Raw genomic sequence first — 12,992 nt, 5'->3', positions numbered from 1 at the left:
TATAACTTAGGATTGTTCCTCTTTTATTACTATAATTTAAATGTATTAAAGTAGTCCTCATAGTATACTTTATAGGCAACAAATATGTGGTTCAAACTCAGCTCTCCCACCCATGAGCTCTCTGCACTGACACTGAGAGTCATCTCTAAGTCTGAATCATCTATGAAGTTAGGACAGCAACCTGATGTCACAAATTGGGTGTACATATTAAATAAAGCATGGTACAGGAAGTGCTTCACCTGGCTTCATGTCTGAAATACACTTTCTATGCTCAAAAATGTTAACCAATGTGAGTTATAAAACTTCCAATGAGTGTTAGCAATATACACACATAAACAATGAACACTTAGGTGTGAATAAACAGATAGATCTTTTTATGGAGAATAAGCTCATAGAAGAGGTTATGATTTCATTGAGATATTTAAAATATTAATATACGGTTCCTCAAATATACATAATCTAGATTTGTGTGTGTGTGTGTGTGTGTGTGTGTGTGTGTGTGTGTGCATGTGCACATGTGCGCACACTAAGGAGGAAGAGAACCAATCGGGGAGATAAAAAGGGACAAGAGAGGGTAAAAAGGGAGTGAATATGAATTTAATACATGAAAAGTCACAATAAAACCTACTATTTTGTATGTTTTAAATGAATGCAATACTAAGATTTTAAAGACTGAAGATGAAGCAAAAAATATGAGATTAGTGAATAGCTTCATCCCGCAACAGTAAAACAAAAGGCAACAACATTGGCATCACTTCTTTGTTCCCCAAGAAGAACTGAGATGGGGGTATCATACTGCTCTCATTGAAACTACAAGTGCTTTGTCTCTTGTGCTAGACTAGTGGTTGTTACTGGCATGTACCTTGTAGAGTCCTCAGAGTGACAGCCCTTCAAGTCAGCACATGGGTTGAGTTTCCTGAGCTTCTCTGCCCTTCTGCAACCTCCAGTCCTCCTGGAGCATGGCAGGCTTCGAATCACTGAGGTGCATCAGGATGAGTGGGTTTTATGATAAGCAAGCCTTAATGATGCAGTGGGAACATCAATCATTCCTTACACAAGACTCCAGTTTTCAGAAATGAAAACCAGAAAATAAGGTTCCAATGAGGAAAGAGACCTGCTTTTGTTTTGTTTTGTTTTGTTTTTTGTTTTTTTGTTTGTTTTTGTTTTGTTGTTTGTTTTGTTTTGTTTTTCCCACAGGAGCAGCTCACACTGGTTTCCAGGAATGAGTTCTTCAGTATTTGGTCTGGGGCATTAATTACATGCAAAGATGTGATATCTTGGTTAAGGGATAATTAAATATGTGTTTTATGTTCATTCCTAAGAAGTGATTTGGGACTGATTTTATAGTTAATAAATTGTTTTGTCTGTTGTTTTAAATTTCCTATTTTAATGTTTAGCTCACAGTGCTATGGATTGCATTAAATTCTTTTGTGCATGTGTGTTTATATGAGCTCATGTGCATGTGTACAAACAAGGGTAGAGGGCCGTGATTGATACTAGGTGTCTTCTTTACTCATTCTCTGCCTAGTTTATTGAGGCTGGGTTTCTCCCTGAGCCCAGATCTTACATTTCCAACTGGTCTAGTTAGTGAGCTTGCTTCTTTAGATGCCCCAACCCTGTCTTCATTGAGCTGGGCTTCCAGGAAGCTGTCACACTTACCCACCACTTGCATGGCTTCAGGATATCTATATGCTCATGTTGCTGAGCCATCTCCTCATTCCATTTGGGTTTATCTGGGTTACCTCTACTTGTTATAGTATCTACTAAGTCTATTTTATTTATTTATTTATTTATTTATTTGTTTGTTTGTTTGTTTGTTTTACATCTTAATATTAGCTCCCCTTCCTCCCAGTATCCACTTAAGCAGAACCTTCTCCCATTCCTCCCTCTCTTTCTCCTTTGAAAAAGAGAATCGCATCCTCCTGTACATCAGATAGTTGTAGGAGTAGGGCATCCTCTCCCACTGAAGCCAGACAAAACAGTCCATTTAGGTGAACAGGGTCCACAGGCAGGCAGGCAGGCAGGCAACAGGTCCAGACAGCTTTGCTCCTGTTGTTTGGGACCAAACTGCTAATCAACTACATATGTGCAAAGGGCCTAGGTCCAGCACGTGCTCACTCTTTGGTTGTTGATTTAGTCTCTGGGAATGACCAAGGTTCCAGGTTAATTGACTCCGTTGGTGTTCTGGTAGAGTCTATGTTCTCTTTTTATCCTTCAATCCATTCCCCAACTCTTCCAAAGATTTCCAAGCTCTAGCTATGTCTGGCTGTGTGTTGCTGCATATCTTTCTACTGGCTGTTGGATGGAGACATACAGAGTACAGATATGCTAGGTTCCTGTCTGCAAGTATATTAGAGTATCATTAATAGTGTCAGGGACGGGTCTTAATTTGGAACAGTCACTGGTTGGTCATTCCCTCTGTCTCTGCTCTATTTTTAACTCTGCATATCTTGTAGGCAGAACATATTCTAGGCTGAATGTTTTGTTGGTAGGTTTCTGTCCTTATTACTCCACTGGGAGTGCTGCATGACTACAGAAAGTAGCCCCTTCCAGATCCATATCCACCACTTTTAAGAGTCTCAACTAGAGTTGTCCCATAGACCCACTGGGGCCTCTCCCCACATTCCAGGTCTCTGGCTCCTTCAAGAGATTGCCCACCCCATCTCCCACCCGCACTGATTTTTCTTCTCTCTGCCCTGCTCTCCCTACTTTGAACTCATTGGTACAAGAGGCAACTTCTTGAATAAAGCATCAATGGCACAGTCACTAAGAACAACAATTAATAAATGGGACCTCATGAGACTGAAATACTTCTATAAGTTAAAGGATGCCATTGTTAGGACAAAATGACAGACTGTAGATTGTAAAAAGATCTTCACTGACCCTATGTCTGACAGAGGGCGAATACACAAAATTTATAAAGAACTCAAGAAGTTTGACACTAATAACTTAAATAACCCAATTAAAGAATGAAGTACAGAGCTAGACAGAATTCTCAGCAGAGAAAATTAGAATGTCCAAGAAGCATCTAAGGAAATATTCAACATCCTTAGTCATCAGAGAAATGTAAATCAAAATGACCCTGAGATTCTAGGTCTTACACCCATCAAAATGACTAAGATGAAAAACTCAAGGGACAACTCTTGCTAGAGAAGATATGGAGAAAGGAAAATACTCCTCCACTGCTGATTGGAGTGCAAACTTGTATAGCCACATTGGAAATCATTTTGGCAGTTTCTTAGAAAGTTGAGACTAGTTCTACCTCAAGACCCAGCTATACCACTCCTGGCCGTATACCCAAAAGATACCTCAGCATTCCTCAAGGGCACTTTCTCAACCATGCTCATAGCAGCTTTATTTGTAATAGCCACAATCTAGAAACAATCCAGCTCTCTCTCAACTGAAGAATGAATAAAGAAAATGTGGTTCATTTACACAATGGAATATGACTCACCCATTAAAAACAAGGGCATCATTAATTTTGGAAGCATAGGTGGAACTCGAAAATATCATCCTAAGTAATGAAACCCAGACCTAAAAGGACATGCATGGTATATAGTCACTTATAACTAGATATCAGCCATAAATTACAGGGCAACCACACTTTAATTAACAGAGCCAAAAAAGTCAAATAACAAGGATGACCCAAGGGAGAATGATTGAATATTTCTCAGAAGGGGAAACAAAATAGATATAAGAGGTGGATGGAGGAAGGTAATTGTGTGGGAGAGAGACTGGGGAGGGGAATAGAGCAGGGGGTCTATCAGATGTAAGGGATTATTTTATTTGAACTTTTAAAGTTTGAAATTTTATTCCCTATTTTAGCATATCTATTAGATAATTTAAAGTACTAAGACAACTGTAGAAGAACATTTTGTATGTCCTGAACATCATAGTGTGCTTCACTGTACCTATCCCTGTCTTCTCCCAATGTCTGCAATGTTTTAGACGTGAATAAAGCCATCTACTTCAGCTACCCAAGTCGGCGACATAGTTGTACTTTGGTAAATATCCCTAAACCATGTGTAAACAAAATGATTTCCCACATTGAAGATGTGGAATCTAAAATACAGGAGCATTTGACACAAGTAAGTGATTTAAATTTGGGGGATAAAGTCTACACATATTAAGGGGTTGTTATTTAAGAGCAATGGGGAATTATTTTGATAATTTCTATAAAATTCAGAATTGTAGCTTAGAGGATTATTTTGATGGTCTAGACATGTTTTTAACAGTCTTACTCCATAGTCTCACTTCAATGACCATATTAAATAGTTTTTTCCTGTCCGTTTGTTCTTTAACATAAACAATCATGCTAATTTGTCATTTCCATCAGCCAACCTGACTAAAAGACAAACAGAATTCACACTGGAGAGTGGGGAGTCACTACAAGGATGAAATGATAAGTAAATGTGTAGTTTAAAAGCACAGTATGCCCTTTTAAATGAGTATTTTTTAAATAGATAAATGCACTAGATCTGTTGATGAATATATAATGATGCTTTCTTGGTCATGTTAACCTGTCAAATTCTACATTTGCTGTTATAAAAAGAATTCCATACTAAACTCTCAGCAACTTGCGATCATTTCATTTAGTAATGACTTATTGAAAATTGACCAACTTCTCTTAGTTGTTACTAAGATGACATTCTGAAAAACTAACATACTTCTTTAGGCAGAGGAATGGACTTGCTACACATATGACTTTTCTGGTTTTTTTATTTTGGTCCCTGGATCTGACCTAGAGAATGTTCCGCTCTAGGAAGTCATCTTTTTTGAGAGGCATTGGTTCGATGGTCAAGATCACAGGCTTTGAAGAGACATGCTGTATGACCTTTGGAGGGTGTGAGGAGACCCTGACAGTGTGCTAGAGTGTCAGAATAGGAAGAATCCCAGAGCACACACATGAGCTATTACAACAAATAATTATATGCATTATTTTTGAATATTATTGTTCAATATTGCATGGCAGCATCTCTTTTACCTATACACCTCCAAATCAGAATATACATTAGTACAATTGCAGATCACATGGCAAACAGATTTCTAGGTCTGGAATCATATAAAGAAATAGAACCGAAAGATATTTATTAATAGATACTTCCCCTTCCATAGACACTAATTCTCAATTATCCATAAAACTTAAAATGGTAAAATCATATCTGTAGATGCCTTAACAAACCATTATGATAGTTACTATTTATTGTAATCTTAATGGAAAGCATACCAAATATTTTGCTATATCATGTCTCTTAAACACATAGGATTTCTACTGAGTATTCTTGTGAAGTGACACAAGGTAAAATATAGTTTAAAATAATTTGGATTCTTGTTCAACTGGAAGATTATTTGTTGCCATTATGTGACATGATACTAACCAAAAATGCCACCAAGAGGATATACTTTGGCTCACAGTTTAAAGGATGTACTTCATGATGGCAGGGTAGGGAAGACATCCATTAGGAAGTACCACAGTGATAGGAGAAAGCAGCTAGGTGCACATATAACCTCTTCACATCTCGGCAGGCAGACTAGGAAACACAGGCCCAATAGAACAGACACCAGGGTCTACTTACTTCAGGGAATTCTCAGGTTCCAATGGTACCATTAGCTATACATATTGAGCCCATCAGAGGCATTTTAAGTTCAAGCCATATGACCTTGGAAAGAAATAGCTTCAGAATGGATATTTGGTTATGTTTTCTGTATATTTTATTTCTCCACAGAGCAGAATTCATGGCAAATTGTAGACAAAAAATTCCTGGATAATTTTCCATAAAAATCTAAAATTCTTTTTTCCTTCTACATTTCTGTCCTGGCATGCCTAAGTTACAGTATTACTTAATTTAGAATGAACTCTACTGAGTCTAAATTTTTCTCTTTGTTTAATATAAATCTTTAAGCTGCTACAATGATTAAAATGTTACAAAATATACAGGAAACATCTGAAAATATTACGATAATGCTGTCCAATGAGAATATTAATATTCTTACCAATAAGCTGATAATAGAGTGATATAAAACTGTCCATATTTTGTATTAATCACTTTCTGTGATCTCATCAATCCTTATCTTAACCTTCTAAGACAGAAACTCAAGTACAGGTGAGGAAAATGACCTCAGAGGCCTATGTTCCTTAAGATCACATAGTCGGTGCAGAGTCAGCCTGAGGCCAAGTGTGTCTGGGGGCTACAAACATCCCTCCATGCTGGGCAGTGACATCTGTCCCTGGCAAGTGGCCAACAAAAAGGCTACAAAACATGAATGTGAAGGTGCCTCCAATTCTAACTGGAAAAAATTAGCATCATTAGTGATGTTTTTAACTCTGAAACCTCACATTTATTGACCAATTCTCTATAAAATCTTTGAAGCTTTGAGTTCTCTCAATCTGTTCTTACATTTATCTTATAATTTATGGACCTTCAAAATCTGACACAGCTATTGTTTCCTTTCTATCATTGGCATTTGCCTTCATCCATCTCTTAAAATCCACACCAAATGCTTTATATGCTTCTATGGATCTTTCTATTCTACTATCCTTCTGAAATGACCAAATACCAACTGCAAATCTCTTTGGTGACTCTGAGTTCCACATCTACAGTTGAAATCCTCAATAATGTGGGAAAACATTCTAGAATGGTCCACTTTATAATATGGCATTCCACGGTGACCAAAATCAACCTTGGTACTGTCTTTAAGGTTACTCTCTATTCTCATTGTCCATCAGAACGTCCTGTAGTAATCTATGCTGGTAATTCCAGCTCTTTGCTCAAAAATTCTTATTTGCCTTTCATCATCAACTAACTCATTCCAATGAAAGCTGTAACAAAATGCCTCAAACTCTTGTTACGTCACCCAAATACATCATTGAATATCACAAATATCCGCTCTTATACTATAGATGGTTTTCTCTTCCAGCTCTGGCCACATCCTTGATGGCCCTCATCCTTTCTTCTGTAAGACTTCTTTCTTTCAGTTATGTCTTCTCATCTCCAACTCTTGATTGTCCTTATTTTTTTCAATCACTGCTGTACCCATTTGAAATAAAGACTACTTTTATTTTGTTTATGTTTTAATGCAGAACCTCATATTATGTACTCCTTACCTGGCCTGGAATATGTTACTTATACCAGACAAGCCTTGAAGTCACAGAAGTCTGTCTACCTCTACCTCCTCAGTGCTGGGACTAAGGTTGTGTGCCACAGCACACTGCCATCTTCTTGTAAAGAACATTATGAGCCTATACTTAGATGTTTACTCTTTTCTCTTCCCATTCTAAACAGTAGAATATTATTTCTCTAATCTCTCACCACCATTTGCTCATGTGCATGTTTTGGCAATCCAAATTTAGTCCATATTGTCATGCTTTATGGTTAGCATCCTTTGGTAGCATCCATTGAGTCTTAATGAAGACTCAATGACTCTCTCTTGATAGCTGTGTAGGGATAAGAAACATTTAAGTGTTTAAGATTTAGAAGTACATGGGTTTTAAAGTGTGGAAAAAACTTATAATAGTGAAAAGAAGTCAGCTTGACAAATATATATGTGTGTGTGTGTATTATAAATAGATTATACAAATATTTGATGACACAATGAAAAATATATTATGAGGCAAAAAACTGAATTTTATCAGTCAGTTTAAATTTAAGTCGTTTTAAAGTGAAGTTTACCAATTGTTTTTTGAGATGTTTAAATTTTGATTTTTACTGGACTGTTTTGTTTTGACAGTTTGAAGCTTCTTTTGAAGAATGGTAAGAAACTTCAATGATTCTTTTATTGTTCTCTAAAATGTTGAACTTTCTGCACTTTGCAGTTCACCAGTTTTATTTGAGAATGAATGGAAAACTTGAAAGTCATATTTTCCATGCTAGATATTAAAATACAGTGAAGGAAGTGGAGGAGTTGTAGGGGAGCGAAGGATGGGGGGAATAGAGTTCTCATGTGAGAGTGAACGTTGTCAGATTTCTGAAATCTAGCAAAAAGTTGACATCAACCAAGGAGAAAACCATTCAAGAATCGTCCCACTGAGCCAGAACATTAAAGCAATAGAAAGAGCCTGCTTTCCTTGCCTGTGTCAGTGGCAACCACGAAAGCAGTCCATACTTGTTCTCTGAATTCCTATTGCCAGGGGAAATGAGGTTTTATTTTTTAAAGTGTCCATTTAATGGTTCTGGCCATAAAACCGATTCCTATCACAGTGCTTGAAGGGTCTCCAGGCAGTGCATTCTACACTTGCCACAGTGGTCAGGGCAACAAACAATACCTAGAGCAAGCCACTGATAGATCAGGATCTCTGGGGAGAAACAGAGCTGGGCACAGAAACGCATGTGATATACAGAATGAGCTTTCCCAAAATGTGCAAAGTTGGGAATTCTAGAAATGGGCAGATGTGAAGGTTAGGAGAAGGCTCATAATGACTGGTGATGCCTCTGTCCTGCTCTTCTGGTTAAATGGTGTTTACTCCATGGGTGGAAACCTTAGACAGAGACAGTGTTCTAATCAGCCAAGATAAATATGAGAGTTCCGAAAAACAGAGCCAGTTTGCTTAGTTGGGCAGAACTTTTCTTTCTTCTTTTTCTAACAAAAATGTTAATAAAATAGGAAATAGCTATAATATTGTAGAAATAAATCCTTTGTTGTGAACAATAGACTTACATGAAAATAGATTGAACCTTTTAATGAAAAGATAAATTATAAATTATGTTGTATCATAAAATTTCTAGGAAATAAGAATTTGTAAATAAAAATACTGTTATAATGTTCTCTCAAGATAGTTCAAGACATGTAATTGTTTTAAGTTTCTATTAATTTGAGTATAAATACTACTGGGTAATATAATTTTCTTCTATCAGTGCACTCTTCAGTAAGGTGACCACGTAAATGACATTTGATATTCCACAGAAATACTTTATCAATTTTTGTATAACTAATTTTTAATGTATCTATCTTTTACAAATTAATGTCATCTTCTTTTTTTCTGTATGTGTAGGACTTCTGTCACAAAAGATAAAGAGGCAGGTTTGGACGTCTCTGCTCCAGAGAAACAAGTCCACCCAGAAAAAGGAAAGGGTAAATTTGCTTTTGATACTTAGAGATGTATAATTGTTTAGAGGTCATTGATTTTTTAATATATTTCTGATATTGGCAATTATTATTCTTATGAGTTTTCTGGATATTGAATAGAGAAGAGCCCACTATACCTCTCTGGGTAGCATGTCCTCAGCTAACACATATTATTAATGACTTCTGCACCAGACATTGGACTAAATTTTGGGTATACAGTGATACCTACCCAGAGCTCAATACAGTTGAGAATGACTGATAAACCTTTCTATGATGATCAAGGTATTGTCTGTCTGTCTGTCTGTCTGTCTCTCCAGTGGAGCAGCTATCATCCACGGGGAACTACTGACCAGTTGGCATGTGGTCAATAAGACTAAAGAAACTTAACTCTAAAGTTTATTTTTTTTTAACGTTTATTCTTAACTTGCAGCAAAATATAAAAAGCTGTAGTCCAGTGGCTTCCATAGGATCAGAATTTTCCATAACTAATAGAAAGTTGCAAAATTTAGATATCGGCTTAAAGTTATTATTAATACTATTTCAACATATTTGAATATGTGAGATTATACCAAATTTCTCATCTTTGCCTGTCACAAAAATTTAGAAATGCCTTCACTGGAGTAAAACTGATAAACTTGGGTCTTTTCTTTTTTTCTTTTTTATTTTTTTAATTATTATTAGGTATTTATTTCATTTAAATATCCAGTGCTATTCCAAAAGTCCCCCACACCCTCCCACACCCACTCACCCACGCACCCACTCCCATTTCTTGGCCCTGGCGTTCCCCTGTACTGAGGCATATAAGGACTGCATGACCAATGGGCCTCTCTTACCACTTATGGCCGACCAGGCCATCTTCTAATACATATGCAGCTAGAGACACGATCGCTGGGGGTTACTGGTTAGTTCATATTGTTGTCCCACCTATGGGGTTGCAGATCCCCGAAGTTCCCTGGGTAATTAATCCAGCTCCTCCACTGGGGGCCCTGTGATCCATCCAATACTGACTGTGAGCATCCACTTCTGTGTTTGCTAGGCATTGGCATAGCCTCACAAGAGACAGCTATATCAGGGTCCTTTCAGCAAAATCTTGCTGGCATATGCAATGGTGTCAGCATTTGTAGGCTGATTATGGAATGGATCCCCGGGTATGGCAGTCTCTAGATGGTCCATCCTTTTGTCTCAGCTCCAAACTCTGTCTCTGTAGCTCCTTCCATGGGTGCCTTGCTCCCAATTCCAAGAACGGGCAAAGTATCCACACCTTGGTCTTCTTTCTTCCCTAGCTTCATGTGTTTCACAAATTTTATCTTATATCTTGGGTATCCTAAGTTTCTGGGCTAATATCCACTTATCAGTGAGTACATATTGTGTGAGTTCCTGTGTGAATGGGTTACCTCACTCAGGATGATGCCCTCCAGGTCCATCCATTTGCCTCGGAATTTCATAAATTCATTCTTTTTTAATAGCTGAATAGTACTCCACTGTGTAAATGTACCACATTTTCTGTATCCATTCCTCTGTTGAGGGGCATCTGGGTTCTTTCCAGCTTCTGGCTATTATAAATAAGGCTGCTATGAACATAGTGGAGCATGTGTCCTTCTTACCGGTTGGAACATCTTCTAGATATATGCCCAAGAGAGGTATTGAGGGATCTTCCAATAGTACTATGTCCAACTTTTGAGGAACCAACAGACTGATTTCCAGAGTGATTGTACAAGCTTGCAATCCCACCAACAATGGAGGAGTGTTCCTCTTTCTCCACACCCTTGTCAGCTTCTGCTGTCACCTGAATTTTTGATCTTAGCCATTCTGATTGGTGTGAGGTGGAATCTCAGGGTTGTTTTGATTTGCATTTCCCTGATGATTAAGGATGTTGAACATTTTTTCAGGTGCTTCTCTGCCATTTGGTATTCCTCAGGTGAGAATTCTTTGTTTAGCTCTCAGCCCCATTTCTTAATGGGGTTATTTGATTTTCTGGAGTTCACCTTCTTTAGTTTTTTATATATATTGGATATTAGTCCTCTATCTGATTTAGGATAGGTAAGATTCTTTCCCAATCTGTTGGTGGCCTTTTTGTCTTATTGACGGTGTCTTTTGCTTTGCAGAAGCTTTGCAATTTTATGAGGTCCCATTTATCGATTCTTGATCTTACAGCACAAGCCATTGCTGTTCTATTCAGGAATTTTTCCCCTGTACCCATATCTTCGAGGCTTTTCCCTACTTTCTCCTCTATAAGTTTCAGTGTCTCTGGTTTTATGTGGAGTTCCTTAATCCACTTAGATTTGATCTTAGTACAGGGAGATAGGAATGGATCAATTTGCATTCTTCTGCATGATAACTGCTAGTTATGCTAGCACCATTTGTTGAAAATGCTGTCTTTTTTTCACTGGATGGTTTTAGCTCCCTTGTCAAAGATCAAGTGACCATAAGTGTGTGGGTTCATTTCTGGGTCTTCAATTCTATTCCATTGGTCTACTTGTCTGTCGCTAAACCAATACCATGAAGTTTTTATCACAATTGCTCTGTAGTACAGTTTTAGGTCCGGCATGGTGATTCCACCAGAGGTTCTTTTATCCTTGAGAAGAGTTTTTGCTATCCACGGTTTTTTGTTATTCCAGATGAATCTGCCAATTGCCCTTTCTAATTTGTTGAAGAATTGAGTTGGAATTTTGATGGGGATTGCATTGAATCTGTAGATTGCTTTTGGCAAGATAGCCATTTTTACAATGTTGATCCTGCCAATCCATGAGCATGGGAGATCTTTCCATCTTCTGAGATCTTCTTTAATTTCTTTCTTCAGAGACTTGAAGTTCTTATCATACAGATTCTTTACTTCCTTAGTTAGAGTCACGCCAAGGTATTTTATATTATTTGTGACTATTGAGGAGGGTGTTGTTTCCCTAATTTCTTTCTCAGCCTGTTTATCCTTTGTATACAGAAAGGCCATTGACTTGTGTGAGTTAATTTTATATTCAGCTACTTCATTGAAGCTGTTTATCAGGCTTAGGAGTTCTCTGGTGGAATTTTTAGGGTCACTTATATATACTATCATATCATCTGCAAAAAGTGATATTTTGACTTCTTCCTTTCCAATTTGTATCCCCTTGATCTCCTTTTGTTGTCTAGTTGCTCTGGCTAGGACTTCAAGTACAATGTTGAATAGGTAGGGCGAGAGTGGACAGCCTTGTCTAGTGCCTGATTTTAGTGGGATTGCTTCCAGCTTCTCACCATTTACTTTGATGTTGGCTATTGGTTTGCTGTAGATTGCTTTTATCATGTTTAGGTATGGGCCTTGAATTCCTGACCTTTCCAAGACTTTTATCATGAATGGGTGTTGGATTTTGTCAAATGCTTTCTCAGCATCTAACGAGATGATCATGTGGTTTTTGTCTTTGAGTTTGTTTATATAATGGATTACATTGATGGATTTCCGTATATTAAACCATCCCTGCATCCCTGGGATGAAACCTACTTGGACAGGATGGATGATTGTTTTGATGTGTTCTTGGATTCGGTTAGCAAGAACTTTATTGAGGATTTTTGCATCAATATTCATAAGGGAAACTGGTCTGAAGTTCTCTATCTTTGTTGGGTCTTTTTGTGGTTTAGGTATCAGAGTAATTGTGGCTTCATAGAATGAGTTGGGTAGAGTACCTTCCATTTCTATTTTGTGGAATAGTTTGTGAAGAACTGGAATTAGGTCTTCTTTGAAGGTCTGATAGAACTCTGCAATAAACCCATCTGGTCCTGGGCTTTTTTTGGCTGGGAGACTATTAATAACTGCTTCTATTTCTTTAGGGGATATGGGACTGTTTAGGTGGTCAACTTGATCCTGATTCAACTTTGGTCCCTGATATCTGTCCAGAAATTTGTCCATTTCATCCAGGTTTTCCAGTTTTGTTGAGTATAGCCTTTTGTAGAAGGATCTG

The 12,992-nt window shown here is 37.6% G+C and overlaps 1 protein-coding gene across 1 annotated transcript in view; it reads left to right on the top strand.

Moving 5' to 3' along the window:
• Positions 1–12,992, top strand: part of Ccdc178 (coiled coil domain containing 178) — a 360,500-nt gene that overhangs the window by 32,231 nt on the left and 315,277 nt on the right. The window contains exons 6-8 of the mRNA NM_027616.3: positions 3,949–4,088; positions 7,729–7,751; positions 8,990–9,069. Coding sequence (NP_081892.2) covers positions 3,949–4,088; positions 7,729–7,751; positions 8,990–9,069 — 243 coding nt within the window. The remainder of the gene's footprint in view (positions 1–3,948; positions 4,089–7,728; positions 7,752–8,989; positions 9,070–12,992) is intronic.

Source organism: Mus musculus, chromosome 18 (genome assembly GCF_000001635.26).
Source record: "Mus musculus strain C57BL/6J chromosome 18, GRCm38.p6 C57BL/6J".
Taxonomy (NCBI): Eukaryota; Metazoa; Chordata; class Mammalia; order Rodentia; family Muridae; genus Mus; species Mus musculus.
The sequence above is the reverse complement of the archived record's forward strand: the minus strand, read 5'-3'. Positions and strand labels throughout refer to the sequence as shown.